A 17,582-nucleotide genomic window follows, 5' to 3' on the forward strand; every position below is an offset into this window, starting at 1 on the left:
TACAGCCCACTGTCATTATTACAGTTAAAAAAAGTTAATGTTTGTAGCCATTGAAGCTGCTGGAGCCCAGATCAGAAATCAGGATTTTTGTGTCCTTAACCAGTGCTCCAACTTGCACATTAACCTACCTTGCAAAATTACTCAACCTCTTCTTTATTATCTGTTTCAAGCACTGAAAAAAAGCTTCAAACCCCCTCTGCCCCCCGCCAAATAGGGAATTCTAAACAGTCAAGTCACTTCTAGCTTGAAATTGTGATACTTGAGCTTTCAGCTATTCCCACCACTGTCTCAGGCAATGATGACAGCAACCACTGCTATTGAGCAATAGTGGCAAGCCCAAGTAGCACACACAAACTATGTAAGGTAAAGAAGAAAAAGAAAATATTTTGGTCATCCTGAATACTTGGTTTTCTGGTAAGGGCTTGTTTTTTCACTACCCACACACACACACTTCCTGTTTTTTCAACGATAAATTACTTGCTATTGTAGCCTTATCTGAAAGGTAGTTCTGTCTAATAAAACCCCTTCTCTCTTGCCATCAAAATATTCAAACTACATTCCTTCAGGTCAGGAAAACAACAACTGTCACTGGTGTCCCATGATCAGATTCTCTTGCTGTCATCTTCTGAAATACCCACTTCTTTCCAGCAGTGTATCAATAATTTCACCAAGACAATATATTGATGTTATTATCACCAGATTTATTTTCACTGAAGCAATTAGACAATAAAATCTTGCTGACATTAGTGGGAAAAAAAAAAAAAAAGACAGGACAAGAAGTATCAGTCTTAAGAGTGACAAATTATTCTTCACCTGCAACATGTTTTAGATACAGCTCCAAGGAAAGAATGAAGCAGTCCTAGCAAGTCCTACTCACTAAAGATAATGTAAAAGTACAGCACTGGGGGCACCAAATAATATTTCAGCTGACCTCTCATTCAGTTCAGGCTCCAATTTATCAGAGCTGTCTTCGAGTGTTAGAAGCCATCAGAACTGATCTACTTGTTTTCACATCAGCATATGTTAGCTGGAAAAGTGAAATGGAAGTAAAGACCAACAGTGCCTCTGTAATGTATTCTACAGATACATAATTTCTTTTTAGACAACAAGTACATAGGGAAGACTTTTTGGAGCAATTTTTGGTTTGTTTTGTTTTTTGTTAACTTCAAACTCAAGAGAGGATCTAGTTACAAAGTTTCTCCAACAGTTTCCTATGAGAAATTGTGTACATTTGGAACACAGCTCATTAGAGTACACTTTCATTTTTTATATTCACTGCCTTGAGAGTTCTCTTAAAATGGGAGGACGCTTCTGAGAGCTTATCACTCCCTCTGGTGGTTTCTGGAAGAAATATTGGCATCATCTAAGCAGGAAAGCAAATATCTGGACTGAGATTGCAACAGTGCAGCGGCTGCAGGGACCCCACCAGCTCTGCCTGGATCCCCCGAGCCAGGCAAAGCCCTCCCAGCGCCCTGTGCTGGGCACAGGCACAGAACCAGAGCAGAAAAAGCAAAGGCAGCACAAGACACTGGGTTTGGTTGGGTTTGGTTGGTTTTTGCTTGGTTTTTGTTGGGTTTGGTTGGGTTTAGACCCCTTATCAACCCCTCACATAGCTTTTGCTCCCTTAGCAACGTGCAGGGAATTTGAGGGCTTGTCCCAGTGCAAGGGAGAGCAGAATCCCAACAACCCCCACTTCCACTGACTGTCAACTCAGCTGCAAAAGATACAGTAAAAGCCTCCCTTTTTCTTGTCCACCACATTTAAACGGAATGGAAATTAAGTTTAAACATTATAAGGTTCTTAGTCTGCAAAAAGAATCACAAGATAAGTAACAGGTCAGAGTGTGGGCCTGTATACCTACAATTTCATCATCTTCTGACAGAGCTTGACTTGGTTAATACCAATTGTAAGAAAGCACTAAATTGAATTCACCCCACCTAAGTGCAATAAAGCACCCATCACTCCAGTATCTGAATTCCCTGAGCTCCAGAGCAGGCAGCTGTCATCACACACACTGCTGGATTCTCACTGGCAGACAGCAAACCTTCCACTGCTGCAGGACAGTACTTTAAAACACAATTCAGCTGACATTTGAGATTTTGCCCCCTCCCCAACTAAGATTTTAGAAAAATATAATTCAAATACTTTCAGCTTCCCCTTATTATTCTTTGGTTGAAATTAGGTTATCCAGTATAGCCTATTAAAAATAAAGCCATTCCATAACTGTTTTGAGGAATGATTCCATTTCACTGAACAAAAACTCATATGGCAGAAAGACATCTCTAAATGGCTAACTTAAAAAGCCACATTTTACTTTTCTTTTACATTTAAAATTTTAATATGCAGCTATCTTTTTCAGCGCTCATCTTTATAACCAGACAAAATTACATTTTCCATAAGCTTTCAATACACACTGTACTGATTGTGATGATAAAGAACTTGAACAGGTTATAAGCAGACAGCAATATGAGATAAATTTCAACTGAAACTCAAATGAAAATTTGTAAAAATGAATAAAGCTATAGAGTATTACTGCAGGGTGAATTTAAGTATCTCCCAAAAAGATGTGGCCTTTATTGGTTTCTCTTTTACATCCACACAGCCAAGTTGATCACATACAGAACTGATCTAACATGAGACACGTCAGGCATTTTAGGTAACCTACAACTTCTTAAGAGAAATGAAAATAATGATTTGGCCTATTTAAAGAAAAGAGAACAAAATTAGAATCCTAACCCAAGCCCCAAACACCCCCAGCCCTCCCTCATCTTTAGAAGTGCTACTATTTCATTTGAGTTTTAGCTGTTGCGTGCAAAGTTTAAGGTTTCAAATAAACCCCAGCTGCTCTTTGCCTCCAAAAGTTCTCAGGCACGAGTTCTGCTTGTGCAGAAGGGCAAAGAACTTGAAGAGGTGAATTTCTGACTCACTCAGTGCTGTCATGGAAATCCCTAACATAAGCACACAGATGAGCAAAACCACTTGAGACATTTATTTCCTGTTAGGGATAAGAACCTGGAACATGCTGTATCTATAAACAGTAATCTTTGCAATTTATCTACAAGAGAAGCTTAAATTTGGATCACTTTTCTCATCAAATCCTGAGGCAACGCTCATTTTTTAAGCAGAAACAGACCTCAACAATTTCAGACTTTCCAGGCTGTTCCCAGCCCACCATTCCTCCAGCTCCCTGCAAGGCACACGCCAGTCTCGGAGGAGAAGGGACAGCCTCTCACAGCCCTGCTCTTTGTGCACCTAAAGCTGGCACGTTCCTGGGTGCAGTCATAAAACAGGAGATAAATCACTGCAGCAACAGCTGAGGTGCCACTGCTGGCATCTAACTCCTACAGGTACCAGGATTATGTGAAATGGTAAGGTAACATTTTATAGGTCCTGGTACAGAAAAGCATTACTTTTCTTTAGAGAATCCTATGAGAAATTAATATATTAATTTGAGGCCTTAATTGGATCAAGGTGTAAAAGGTACAGCACAGACCTGGAACCCACCACTCAACCTCTTCCCCAAAAATGCAGAGCTACAGACTAAACTGCCTATAGCTGCTCCGTACTACTACAAAGGAGTCAACTATTTAAATTATAATATTTTAACAGTTTATTCAGTGCAACCTGTGATACAAAGTTTAAACTATGTACAAAAATCAATTTAGTGTTGTAAAATAACCAACAACATTTTTTATCCTGTGACCATAAATACACAATTATTTTTATTATTACAAGTTCACTCACAGTTTTGTCTGTTTTTAATAGACTCACTGAGTTGTTTCCAGGGCATGTGACAGACCAAGTTATTATAAGGAAGAAGTGTGATTTCATCTGAGAATGAAAAACAGAGACCTCAGAGGGAACAATTTTGCAAAAGCAGATGTGGTTTTTTTCCTGTTTTCTTGGGATTTTTGAACGCAGCTGCTGATTGAGAAACTGTATTTGGAAGAAGTATTCAACTGAAAGTCTCTACCGTGGGGCCACTGAGCCATGACTGCAGCTTCAGAGGCATCATTTGAAATCAAGTCAACCAGGTTTGTTTTCAGTTCACCACCAAAGATTCAGAAAACTGCTCCAAAGTTTGACTTCCCCTCCTCAATAGCTGGGTGATACAACCCACAAACAGTTCTTCAATACAACTAGTATTAAAGTTGCTAACTATTTGTAGTCTTGAAAAACATAAGGGAAAGATACTTTTATACTGCCACAACTACTTTTCCTAACAATTGATTTCACACAGTTCTTGCTCCTGAAAGCAGTGGACCAGCAAATGTTTTAAAAGGAGTTTGATGGAATGATGAACAAAAGCACAGCACTTAAATCCATTCTTTAGGCATTCACTGGTGCAAAAACCATTAAGGTGGGAGGCTCCCCAGTTTGGTTTCAGGAATGCACAATACGGAGCTGTCATACACAACAATTTTTTCTGACAGGCCTCATTCACTGTGCAAGGCAGTTCTTTAAGCCTGCAACATTTTGAACAGTTCTTCTTTCAATACCACCAAATGTCAAATATCCACAAAGTTTGAAATACTTTAAGGAACTGACCTTCCTCTGGCGCTGGTTTTAGCAGTGTTTGCACAGCTATGCCAGTTCTTTCAATTTATTATACAATTTAAATATTTATTTAAAGAGTACACTTAAAGCTAGAATTTAAATCAGATTTTCAAGCTTGAGTGGTTCTCTGGATTATTTCTACAGGATTCCCAAGGGTTATCAAGGCTATAGCTGATGTGTATTTAAGACAGGACTTCTGCCAGAAAACACAAACAAAAAGCAAAATGCATTCAATTCCCCCTTCCTCCTTGACCATTTCTTTGTCTTCATGCTCTCTTCCCAGCATAATGTCAACACACGTTTCCACACTGACATGCACAAGACAAACAACAGAACAAATTCAGCTGAAAAAATAAACCAGCACAAAGCTATTTTTCATCTGGAATCCAGCCCACGGAACAACGTTACATCTCCTGCACCAGCAAGGCAGGAATGAACCACTTCAAGGCTGGTCTGCTAAATATTTCAGTGAAGCCAACAGCACACTGAAAACCCATAATGCCTCAGTAACTTATATATAAGTTATTCCTTTAAAAGAAAACATTGAAACATGGGTAGAGTCACAAATCCAAGAATACTGAGGGGAAAAAGAAATAATTTGTCTAGCCACTGGTCAAAGTGATCCAAAATGGCAACACTGTCATTTAATTAATATTTTGCTTTAAAAAAAAAAGTGGTAATTTACTGATATCAGACAATCATTTATTTAAGCAAAATTATGTGAAAAGAATATTTAGATGACAAGTCCAGATCATGCTCTCAAAATTATGGAATTCATAAGTAACTTTACACAAAAATAATTATAAGCAAATTTGAGCATGAACATTTCAATTCTGAATGAGGAAAAAACACTCCTGGACTATAGAAGTGGAAAAAAAAAGCCAACAGTTTGGTAAATTGGGTAAAAGGCCTTTGTGAAACACCTTGTAGATGGACGTGAAGATTCACATTCACACATGCAAGTAGTACTACTGATGGTCACTGCAATACAAGTACAGACAATGGCACCCACAAGTGAAAACAGAAATATAACCAGTACATTTAAAATTTTTTTTCCCGACTCTGACTTGATGTAAAGTCTTCTGACTTGCTCCTTTAAAGTTCTAATCATTCTAGAAATGGAATTTCATTGAATTTATTTGCTTTTGTGGATGTATCCAAAACATACTTAGGTTAACAGCTATTCACTTCACCAAAAGACAAAGCGTAACCCTTTTTTTCCCCCCCCAGGAAGCAGGGCTATTGCACACTAATCTGTTTGAATGTTTATTTCACATTAAGGGTGCCTTTCTGCAGTCTATTTTAAGTAACTACCAAGGAGGGCTAAGTACAAGAGTGCAAGGACACGCCTATGAAGAAACAAGTTTGTGGCTCAGGCTCTAATGGAAAGTTCAGCTGCATCAGGAGTTATTTGCCTGCAGTTTTCCACAGCTCCCCAGCCAAAGGTTAAGAGGCTGTGGGATCTGCTGGAGAAAGTGTCTCCTTTCTGCAGAACTTCCTGGATTGCAACAGCCCGAGGAGCCTGGAGAGACGATGAGCAGGTACAGGCTGATCAGGTACCTGTAATCCCTCGTATCAACAGAAGTGCTTCCAGATCGTGTGTCCGGGCAGCCGGGCTGAAACCAGCCCAGCGCACCCCGCCCGTGCACTGCACTCCTGGGAGGGGCCAGTTCAGCTCGAACCACCCCGGTCACACTCACCCAGGCCGAGGGAGGCAACCCCATCGCTTCAGAGTGACAGCGGTGCAGAGGGACCCTGATCACACAGCTCCTTCCAAACACAACGCTGCCCCACACAAATAAACCCCCAAACCTGCCAAGGTTTCAAATTAACGCTGTTTATGAGCCTCATAAACTGCCAGCAAGGAGTTAGTACTCCAACACAAAGCTGAAGTAGTGCCCTACCACCTTCTCAGGGGTAGGATTGGTTCTGGAGGAGTGTGTGATCAGCTGGGACCAGATCTGAGTTATCCTGCAAACGCTGCCCCTGCTGCCCTGGAGCACACACGAGAGGAGGGTGTACCAAAGGAGCAGATCTTTTGGCAGGCAGGTTTCAGCATGACACAGCCTTAGGTAAGAGAATGAACTCAGATGTCTGGAGAACAGCCTAGTGAGCACTTCAGACATATGTGCAGAGAGACAGCTCATGGATGGGAAAAGCATTCTGAGGGAAATGTTAACTGCAGCCACTTCTCAGCGGTAAAGGTACACAACCAGAGAACATGATTTTACTCCTTGAACCCAACTTGAATTTTTAGGATAGGTAGTTTAAAAAAGGGGTTTTCAATTTTCCAGCTAAAAGTTGTTATACTAACAGAGAACATAATAAATTATAAAAAATAAAAGTGCAATGTATGTGTAGAGGTACCCAGTCACAGGAAATAATTAAATAATATAATTCTATTAAACAGCTGAAGACCATAGGATGAAAGTGCAATACCCAGAATTATAATTATACATACTAGTCATCAGTAAATGTTTCTATTTCTGTATTTGAGCATTAAATGACTTAGCACTGTGGACTGCTACTTAGACCACACTGACTAATTCATCTCTGTCAAGAAGCTGACATTTGAAGAGCCACTAAATAGCAACTGTAAAAGCACTTCCATTTCTCCATCCCAGGTGAGAGATTTTGAACCCACATGAACAAAATTGAGATGCTGTGACAGTTCTGTGGCAAGAGCCTTATGCCCTGTGTCTGGGGAGAGAAGCTCTCTCCCAGGATGATGGAAATCCAGATTTAGGGAAAAAAGTTTTATATGCAACACTTCTGTATGAACAAAGCTTCATACACAATGTGATATGTCAAGTTATTTGCTGTAAATCTATTACAACTTACTACAAGTTTAATTTGTATGTGTTTTATTCAGCCTGATACACCAATTGCTCCAGGAGAAGAAAACTTTGATGCATGGATGCAGTTCACCCAGTGAGCCTTCAGATTTCAGGGTGCATCCTTGAAAAAAAATTAATTCGTACCATTAAAATACTTGTAAGTTATGTAAAAATATGAATAAGGAAGGGGAACAAGCCAGCAAGGCAGGATCTGTCAGGGGTTATGAAAAAAAAAAAAGTTAAGGAAAACATCACTGCTTCTTAACACCCCGCAGTTAAAAAGTTCGTGCTGGGAAGTGGGAACTCCTGAACGGAAACGGGAAAGTCGATCGGGCTCAGGGAAGCACCTGCCCGGCGGCAGCGAGCCCGCCAAGCGCGGCCGTACCGCACCGCGAGCCGCGGCAACGAAGCGCGGGGCGCGCCTGGGCGCGGGAAGGCGGCACCGCCCCGGGGCCGCCGGCTGCGCTGAGCCCCCCACCGGGGCCAGAGCGAGATCCCGCTGGACAGGGCGGGGAGCGCCGGGGCCAGCACCGAGCAAGGCTCCGGGGCAGGTGGGGTCGCGGGCTTCCCGCGGAGGGAGCGCGGCCCCGAAGCTGCCGGGAGACCCCGGGCGGGTCCCGCGGCCGCTCCCGCCGGCGGCGCCGCCCGCCGCCAACAACAACAGCGCCACTCGCCCCCGCCGCTCGATCTCCCCGCAGCGCCGCCCCATTGGCTGCTCCCGCCGCCTCCTCCTTCTCCATTGGCCGCTGCCACCGCCTCCTCCTTTCCCATTGGCCACCCGGGCGCCCGCACGCCCCGAGTCCCCTCCCCGCCCCCACCCTGCGCCTCAGCCGGTCCCCGGCGCCTCCTCGCCCGCCCGGCCCGCCCGCCGCCCCTCACCGTGTAGTAGGAGAGCAGCCCGGCGTTGTAGTCCAGCACGAACCAGCGGTACTGCCAGCCCTTCATCACATTGGTCCATTTGCTCAGCGGGCCCTCCATGATAGACGCCATCTTAGCACCGGACCGGCACCGCCGCGCACGCCGCGCGCTCGGTGAGGGGAGCGGGGGAGAGACTCGGCGGCCGCCGGGCGGGGAGGGGCGGGGCACGCAGCGAGGGGGCGGGGCCTCGGGGCTACTCTGCCCCGGGGGGCGGGGTTTGCGCGCGCAGCGGGGCGGGGCCGTGAGGGGAGCGGGGCCGTGAGGGGAGCGGAGCCCGGCGGGGCCGCCCCGGTGTCCAGAGAGTTGGAGTTTGCGATACGGGAATTGAGGGCGCTGCCTGAGGGATTCCATCCCCGCGGCTTCTCCTCACGGCCCTGGGGAGGCAGAAGGCGAGGCGTGAGGCAGGGCTGTGAGGCGGTGAGGGCACGGCACGCTGGCGCTGCGGAGTGTGAGGGCGGGAGGGCGTGATCCTGTTCCCCAAAAGCACTTCGGAACCTTTTAGTTCCCCTCTAAAACCCTTGGCACCGCTTGGAAGCTTTGAATATCTCTCGCTGTTGTACTTGTCCGTCTGCCTTTTGGCTTTTTGCATGTCCAAAGTGCCTTAAGTGCTAAACCAAAGTGGGCTTAACAATAGAGTCTGAGAGGGCTTCTCTTCAAAGTGCTCCCCGTCGACAGTGTCTAAAACCCATTCACGACTCGAGATGACCTTTAAAAGTTAAGGCTTCAATGTGACACAGCTTTCCTGTGAACTGATCCAAGAATGTGGAATGAATTCCCCAGGAGCTACGGACAATTGCAAATCTGTTGTTCAGTACAGGGCATGGCTTTGGCACTGATCTCTGATATAAGTACAGAACTCGAGCTGTGCTTTAACGTGAAAACGTCAAAGGACCCACAGAGATACTCGTATTCCTTCCCAGGGATCAACAATAAAGCAGCAGAAGTAGTGCTTTTACCATGAGGTTTGTGTTTATCATGCAGTCTTTAGCGTATTCATTAGTAACTTTTTTTTCCTTTTCCCCTTATAACCCTTTTTTATTCTTTTACTATTTCAATGCCTTTGTAGTTGGGCAGAAGTAGGTTTAGTGTCTCACAACACTGCAACTTTATACTAAGCTAAACAAAATTTAATAAAAATCACCCCTTTAGTGTAAAAAAATCACTCAAAAGCAGTGTGTTTGCTTTTAGGAAATAAGAAATATTCCAGATTTCTGTCTCCCCATTTCACATGTCACATTTGTAATTTGGAGCATTGATACTCCTTGGAGTCACCTGCTGGTGTGTTTATGCGTGGGTTACCAGTTTAAGGTACCTAATGCTCAATCTGGTTTTGAAATCCGGCTTGTTAATTTAGATAACATTCTTTTTCAAGCTGCATATGACCTTAGTAATCTGGTTTTGTTCTTTAGTTTCACTGACTAAACAAAGCAGGGCTGCCTAGAGATTATACCCAGGCAAGCAAAACAAAAAACATCAGATGGTGCCAGAACATTGCTAGTGCTGCCAGTTAAAGCTGTAGCTGGACTGGAGCTTTATTATCTCAGATCACTCCTTTGGCTTAATTATGCCACAGAAGTTGAAACAATGAAAAGAACTCATGGAAAAAAAAAAAAAAAGCCCTCTTGGCTTAACCCTGAAAAACTTGTGTGTAGGCAGAGCATCCGCAATGGGAAACTCTCCATAGAAGAGCTTTTTATTTAACTTGGTTTGCCAGAGGCTGAATGTCCTGAACTTCGGTTTATGCTGAATATCTCAGTAATTCTTTGTTCTCTTTGACTCTTTTTTGGACGGAAATGTGACAAAAACTTGTATCCACCAGAAAAAGCATGTCTTTTAGATGCTTCATTTTAGCTAAAATTTTAGAGTAGAAAAAATCATGTTAACAGGTATAAAAGGGGGAATTCAGCTCAAGGTTTGTTTTAGAAATGTAGTGTGGATACTCAATTTGGCAGAGATCAGAGAATCATTATTTTCAGAAAGCCCCACACAAATTGAAAAAAACCCATTTGAAATCACGGTCTTTGAGCATGCAGGGATATCATACAGATTTTTATGCACTTCCATGCCAGGATGCTCTGTCTGCTGTGTCTGTCAGATAACTCCCTATATTCCCTATACTGAAGATGGATCATGAGGGCACTACTGAAGGCTTTAGGATGAACTACTTAGATCCTTCTGATAAAGATTCTTGGGACTTATTCAAATTCTGTTCAAAAATCAATGCAAATATTTTGGTTCATTTAAACAAATCAAAAAACTGAAATCAGCCACAACTGTGCCATAATCTGTATTTATATCCTTTGTATTTTAAATCATTAGCATCAATGATTTTGAACTAAAATGGCTTAAAATAGAAGTTAGTCATTTCTTGATAGAAGAATTTAGTTTGCTTTAACATGTTCTGTCTGAATTCCATCTGGATCAGTTACAAAGAGCTGTTATTTTCTGTACTTATAGGCAGTTTTATTGTAATACTCTCCATATTTTACACAACACAGACTGGAGTGTCACCCTGTGTAACATTCAGTACTTACTGTCAATTGAGAGAATAATGTCCTACAGAGGTAACAGAACTGGGCTGAAGGCAGCAGCTGTTACCTTGTGCTGCCTTTGTGTCATGTCCTGCTCCCTCAGCTGAAAATCTTGTCCAGCACCATTCTCATCCCAGCCACACACACATTTCCTGACCAAAAAGTGGCTTCCAGGGTACTCAGACTGTCCCAGCAGGAATGTAGGGGGAAACCCCAGTCCTTTTGTGCTTTCCAGGACATCCCAATTTGCAAGTTTTAAAAATTTCTTCTATGTTATTTTTTTTTGTCCAAGCTTGACCAGTAAATTACATTTTTGCCCATTACAGTTTAAATTGGCGTGCTTTCTAGCCAAGAGGAAGACACAGCTGATCAGAATAAATACCAGTGAAGGACCAGGGTAGACAATGGAAGCAAGAGAACACTGGATGCCTGATTCTTTAAGAGGAAAATGCTTTTCTGTTGTAAATTTTGCTGAAGTTATGGCTGAACTCAGAAGAACCTCAGTGATGAAGTTGTGGCTTGTGGGTTTCCTTCAGGGTGTCTGGGAGTGTGACTGGCAGCAGTGAAAGTGGCTTTTGGTTCTCCCAACAGCTGCAATTGCTTGGGGTTCTGAGGAACATAAGGAAAGCATTTGAGAAGAGAAAAAAATAACATTTTGTTTCAGTTTCTTTTCCAACTTCAGAAATGTGCTGGAAGTTTAATTTTGTATTGCTTGTCCTGTAAGTTCACTGTGTCAACTACTGATAATGTAATCATCGTAATTAAGAATTTATGTTTTAGCCTGATAGTGGATGATTATTTTTTCACTTGTGGATAGCAAGTAATGTCTTTTATTTGTACCTTCAGGGAAACATTCCCTCCATTTTATTTTTTACGGGTAACAAATGCAGTAATAAACTACAATCAAGTAGAAGATGGAGCAGTCTGTGTCATCCTCAGCCTCCAGCTACTGTCCTTTACAGGTATTTTCTAGTCCTTCTATGCATATCCCAACTACACTAAGAATAGGAGCATTGTCAGAGCTTAAACATTTTTTATTTTATTTCTTCAGAATTATGTTTGGTTTAGGGGATTACAGAGAGGAGGATAGATGGGAGAGAATCACCTTCATGTTACAAGCAGTCATTCTTCAAAGAGGATAATTAAATCAAATATGACAGTAAGTGCCATTGTAAGTAGATTTTCTGAATAGATTTATTTTACTGTCACTAGTTTTAAAACAAATGTTTATGAAAAAATCAGTAAGACACTGGAAGGAGGACAGTAGCTGGTTTCTGAAGCAAACAAATAATTCTCTTGGGCCTCTCTTGCCAATTCCTCTATGATTCTATGAAATAAAAGCCATTAGCAATATACTTTGTGAATTCTGTCCATTTAAATCTAGTTTCTCTCTGATTTTAATGATTTGTCATAAATTCCTCTAGGTTGGGAATGAGGAACCTCACTGAGGGCTAAGCAGACCTTTCTGAGTCTTCTAAATTACTCCATATCAGCATATTCTGGAAAAAATCAAATTACAGCAGGTTGTATGGGAATCAAATCATCAAGTCTCAGAATCCCTGTTCTGGTTCTCCTTCTTGTTTATGGCTGTGTTTGGTGTAAGTTCACAAGAGCAGGGGCTTTTCTCTTTGAACATCAGACCTGCCTTCCTACAGTTCAGAACGCCGTCCTTCCATGGTGTGTTCAGAGCTGCACTGGAGAGCACTGGGATACTGGAGCCAGCTCCCCAAAACCCCTGGAATGCTTTCAGCCACACTGTGACACCCTTTGAGACAGAGCTGAAAACTCTGTCTTGCATTTGAGATAGAGATGACGCCGAAACTCAGATTTATTCTGTGTGTAGTTATTTAATCCTCTCCAGCCCTCTGTCAGAGGGATGATGCAGCAAAGACGCAGCTGACTCACCTCGCTGGCACCGGCACTTGGCAGGACTGGGAGGGGTTTGTCAGATGCTGTTGCAGTGTGTTAAAAACAGGGCACGGAGGTGCTCAGTTTAAGCAGCTCTGGTGACTCACCTAATGGCCAAATCCTGTTACAAGGTCCACAGAGAAACACATTTTAAGGACATATTGGAGTAGCTTTGAAATAGAAACAAAACTTAAAATTTTGGTGGGTCTCTTCAGAGTAAATGCAGGTTTTGCAGGACAGTTTGACATAACGTTATCTGGGAGTTGCAGGAGTGTAGACTGACACTTGAGCACTCAACATTTCTTCAAGAACATTTCTGGGCTTGTTGAGGCGCTTGGCTGTTAAGAAATGTGATTATCTTCTGCACTCACTTTCCTCAGAGGACAAAGAATTCCTCCCACATATGCTGATCACACTTGAGATCTTCAGTGTTCTGAGAGGGAGACATTAACAGCAGTAAAAACTTAATGGGGGAAGAACCTTTTAACAAATTCTGTATCTTAAACATAGTATAAATCTAATACAAAATAATTTCTTAAATTACCTAGCCTTTATACTGAAGAAATAGTTATACAGGCTATTTTCCATCTCTACATTGGCTGAGCTCTGGTAATCTGAAAATCAATCTTGCAAGCAGAAAAGTGCTGGAATGAATTTTGGTGGGCAATTCATTGTAATCTTTGTATTATTGTATTATAAAACTTACAATATCATCATTTGCTCTTGAGATCAACAGGCCATGAACATTTGTAAAATTCAGGGTGGACGGGGTGCTGGGCCATATTGTCTAGTCTGTACTTCTGCCAAGGAAGAATGGGCCATATTATCCTGGAGGATAATATGGTAATTCCAGCCTGGTATTGTATGAGTCTATGATTCTTTGCTGAGTAGAGGAGTTTAGAATTCACAGCATGCTAAATCCGATTTCATACTCCTAATGCATTGCTTATGGGTAATGTCTCATCATTTGATTTAAACATCTTATCCTCCAGGCAGAATGTATTTAAAATTTAATGCAGAAGTCCCTGCTATTTTCTCAACTGCTAATAAGTCATTCCTACTTTAGCCTCCACAGAGACTTTGAAAAGATACAGAGGAATGCTGCTCAACTGGAATGTTTCCTTCATTGCAGCTGTGGTATGCAGCCCACTGCTACAAAAAGGCAAATAAGCATAATCTCTTTTCCCAAAGCTTTCTCACCATCACCTTTTTTCATGGTGTTTGCCCTAGTAATGTGTTTCAAGTAAGGTTCCTTGCTCTTTGTAGCCAGTTTAGCAAGAATGCAATACATCCATCAGCATCTTCTCACAATATTTAGACTTACAGTGGAGTTTGATGTGTAGCAAATTTAGCAAGGGAAAAGGTAAGAACTCAATTACTATTTTAGAATATTGTCTCTAATCATAAGGATTATATGCTGTGTTTATTTTCAGTTAAGGACTGTTTGTTTTTCTTTATATTCTGTAATTATTTGTTATTAAGAGATATAGCAATATCAAAGGTAGTATTTAAAACTGGTGTATAGGTTCCAAAATATATGCATATTTTTAGTCTGTTATGAGCAGTATCCACACTCATTGGTACAAAGTTATGGTGAAATCTGGAGCAAAAATATCTTTTTCCCTATCTTTTTTCCCCTGTCTTTTCATGTTTTTTGTCCAGGTAAATAACAGACATCTGATTGTGGTAATTTTTAGGGTATTAAATAGGTGATGCAAGGAAGGATAAAAGTTAAGTCAGGGAGACCTAGAGCTGAGTAATCCATCATAATACACAAGTACAGTGTCTGCCTTTATTGCTCATTTAATTTCCAGAACTACAAGTATTAAAGGGGTTTCTGTTAAAACTAAGCTTCCATTCTGTCGATGCAGAATCAGTTTCTGTCTCCTCTACATTTTCTTCTGGAATTTAAGGTAAAATAATTTTTCTTGAGGTCTAGCATTACTCCCAGGGATTTGTATGTAGGAGGAGTTCATGAACAGTTTAATACTGCCCTGATTTTGGGATGCCAAAAAGATTTTTCTTTAGGGTTACTGTTTCTTGTGTAAGAATGAGAGACAAAACTAGCAAAGTTTATCCTACTAAAAACTGGAGAAGATTTTTTCTTCTTATCTGAGAATGAAAAAATCCTTTTTCATGCCTGCTTAACAGATTTTCTTTCTCTTTGTTCTGATGAAAGCAAAAATGCAGAAATTATTTTTTTCATCCTGCTCAATTTTCTCTCTCTGAGAGAGGAAAAAAGAAGGGGAAAACTAATTTAGTAGAAGACAAATAAGTACCCACCAGAATAGGCAGAATAAACTCAGATTGCTCCCCAAAAATCATGATGTGCACTTGGACCAGGATTTAGAAAGCAGATGGGTGCTTTGCTACTGTGTCAGCTCCCAGGAGCTGTCAGGAGAATATTCCATTTATGTGTGAACTTGCAGACTCGTGCAGAATGCAGCGACATCAGCTCACTTCAGACAAAGTGAGACTTCAGAGCAGCGCCTCCTGCAGCTCCACCAGCTCGGTATGAGCAGGAAGAAAACCCAGGTTCGAAGATCAGAGACAGCCCTTGCACACCCCGCTGAGGTTTCAGTCTTGGTAGGATGAAGGCAAAAGCCTCGGACATATTATTGGATACATTAAGCTGCTGTCTAAAGTAAAACAACCACTCACAACCATTCACTAACATGAATTAACTCCAGCTCAGGTGGCTTTTGAGCTGTAAATCATTGGAAGTTTGAGAAGTACACCAGAGCACTCTCACTACATTTTCCACTCATACCATTTTCCATTGCTATTGGCTATTGCCACTGCTGGAGACAGGACATTGGGCTGTTTAGACCTTTCTTCTAAGCCATTATTGCTATTTTTGGATTATGTTCTTATTTTCATTTAGGGACTTGTATTCACCAAGAGACTCTTTAACTATTATTTCAAGGAGAGTTTTGTGTTGTCAGGGTTTTTTTTTTCAGTAAAAGAGTGGGATTTCTGTGGGATCTTTAAAAATATCGTAGCCTAATTTTTACATTTTAGTAGTCAGACCTTACTTTGCCCTTTCTCCAACATGAACAACTTTGCTGATTTTTACTGAAGCTGAGCTGTTGAAATATGCCCTGTCATGGACTGAAACAAAGGAAATCCTACTCAGCTCGTAGGCAGCAGCACACACAGGGCAGCTCTGTTACTCACTTCGTAAGCCAAGAAAATCCAGGCCTTGTTGCATCTGTTTGCTTCCAAGTTTCAAAAGTTCAGTCTGTGAACTTCCCAGTGCCTCAAGAAACTATTGCAGCAGCAACTGCAATGTAACTTCTAAGAAAATCCTGCAATAACATGAATATGAAAATCTCTAAATGCTACTGGAGTTAACCAAATTCTCTGGACAACTGACAAAATGGAGAGTTACATAATTTGCTTTCCATTGCCCAAGAGAATTATTTTTGTAAATAAGCTTGTAAGGAATGTACTTACAAGGAAACCTAACAATAAAAAAAGTCTGCAGTATACAGTGAAACTTCGATCTGCATAGCTGGAGAGCTATGTAGCTGTAAACTGGAGTTGGTAACATTTAGGAACATTGTAGTTTCTTCCAGTGGTGTGTTTATTTGAGGTATACACAATAAATAGTTTTTTCTAATTTACTGATCAACTGTGCAATATAGTTTGGAGATTAGCAGCCTTGAGCCTTTGAAGCAAAGAAAAGCACAAGTTTAATCAGGTGTTTCCACTCCAGGCCAAACAGCCCAAACGTTGTTCACACTTTTGTGTTCCTTTGGTGTTGATGTAGTTACATGGACATAATCAAGAGCAAAATTTGTCGCACTGACTAAGAGATTAAAGCATGTAACTACCCAGTTAAGCTCTGCTATTCATAATGCATAAGCAAAAGAGGAGGATCTGAGTGTATCATTAGCATTACACTCTCTGGTTTATGTTTCTAGCCTGACAAATAGAGGACAGATACAGCTCTTCTCAACACAGCAAAACCAGTAGCAAATGAGCTGTTGTCTTGCCTGTCTTTCAAATTTTAGACCAAATAAAATCCTAGGTAGAGTTCCCTGATCCAGGTGTCACTAACATACTGATACATGAACCCATCTGTCTGTAAAATATTACATCTATTTGGCTTCATGCTTTTGAATGAGAATTTAATCTGCTAAATATCAGCAGTGATATCTGACATTTAATTGCTACAATCCCTGCACGACACTTACTCATTGCACAGAATTTCTGTAACACAGAGACAGCAATTTTCTTTTTCTTATAGGTAGTGGACCCATCTTCCACCCTTTGTCTTGACTGTGGAGTTAACTTACAATTTCTTTGTGCTTTTAATTGAATCTTCTACACCCACAAATCCTTAACTGTAGTACTGTAGTACTTTAAGCATTTCAGGGGATAACCAGCACGGTGTCAGCTGGTGCAGTGTGAAGCATAGGTAATATTCTGCAGTGTGACTGATCTCAGTGGTGCTTGGCTGAGTGAAGTGATGGCTGTCATTTCTGTTCCCAGCAGCAACATGGGCATATTCTGTACTGTGAGTGCTCAGACTGTGTAATTGCTTTTTGGAAATGCTCATTTTTTTTCATGCACACCGAAACTGCAGTATGCAATCTGCCATTGTCTGGGTTTTTGAATGTATTTAATAGTTCTGTGTCAGGATTCCTGGTGTTAAGAAATGCAGATACCTAGATACAGAGTCTGGGGAGATGGATGGATTAATAGACATATATGTACATAGATGTGTGTGTGTGCCCTCAGGAAAAAAACCCAGGTGTCAAAAAACAGCCTTTATGGGAAAATCAAAACATATGGTAGCTTCAAATCAGGTTTACTTTACAGTGAA

General features: G+C 41.5%; 2 protein-coding genes across 8 annotated transcripts in view; one reads left to right on the plus strand and one right to left on the minus strand.

The window, feature by feature from the left end:
* Positions 1–8,407, minus strand: part of OSBPL9 (oxysterol binding protein like 9) — a 56,968-nt gene extending 48,561 nt beyond the window's left edge. For all 3 annotated transcript variants that reach the window (XR_010081436.1, XM_063407097.1, XM_063407096.1), the window contains exon 1: positions 8,274–8,407. Coding sequence is in view for 2 of the 3 variants with exons in the window: in XM_063407097.1 (XP_063263167.1) it covers positions 8,274–8,384 (111 nt within the window). In the remaining variant the exon portion in view is untranslated. The remainder of the gene's footprint in view (positions 1–8,273) is intronic.
* The window catches only part of EPS15 (epidermal growth factor receptor pathway substrate 15), a 67,917-nt gene continuing 58,621 nt past the window's right edge, over positions 8,287–17,582 (plus strand). For 2 of the 5 annotated variants that reach the window (XM_063407089.1, XM_063407094.1), the window contains exons 1-3: positions 9,117–9,274; positions 11,690–11,805; positions 11,895–12,014. In XM_063407089.1, the coding sequence (XP_063263159.1) occupies positions 11,934–12,014 (81 nt within the window). In that variant the 5' untranslated portion in view covers positions 9,117–9,274; positions 11,690–11,805; positions 11,895–11,933. Of the gene's footprint in view, positions 8,426–9,114; positions 9,275–11,689; positions 11,806–11,894; positions 12,015–17,582 lie in introns of those variants that run through there. The other 3 variants (XM_063407090.1, XM_063407093.1, XM_063407091.1) reach the window with 3 other exon arrangements.

Source organism: Prinia subflava, chromosome 10, assembly GCF_021018805.1.
Source record: "Prinia subflava isolate CZ2003 ecotype Zambia chromosome 10, Cam_Psub_1.2, whole genome shotgun sequence".
Classification (NCBI taxonomy): domain Eukaryota; kingdom Metazoa; phylum Chordata; class Aves; order Passeriformes; family Cisticolidae; genus Prinia; species Prinia subflava.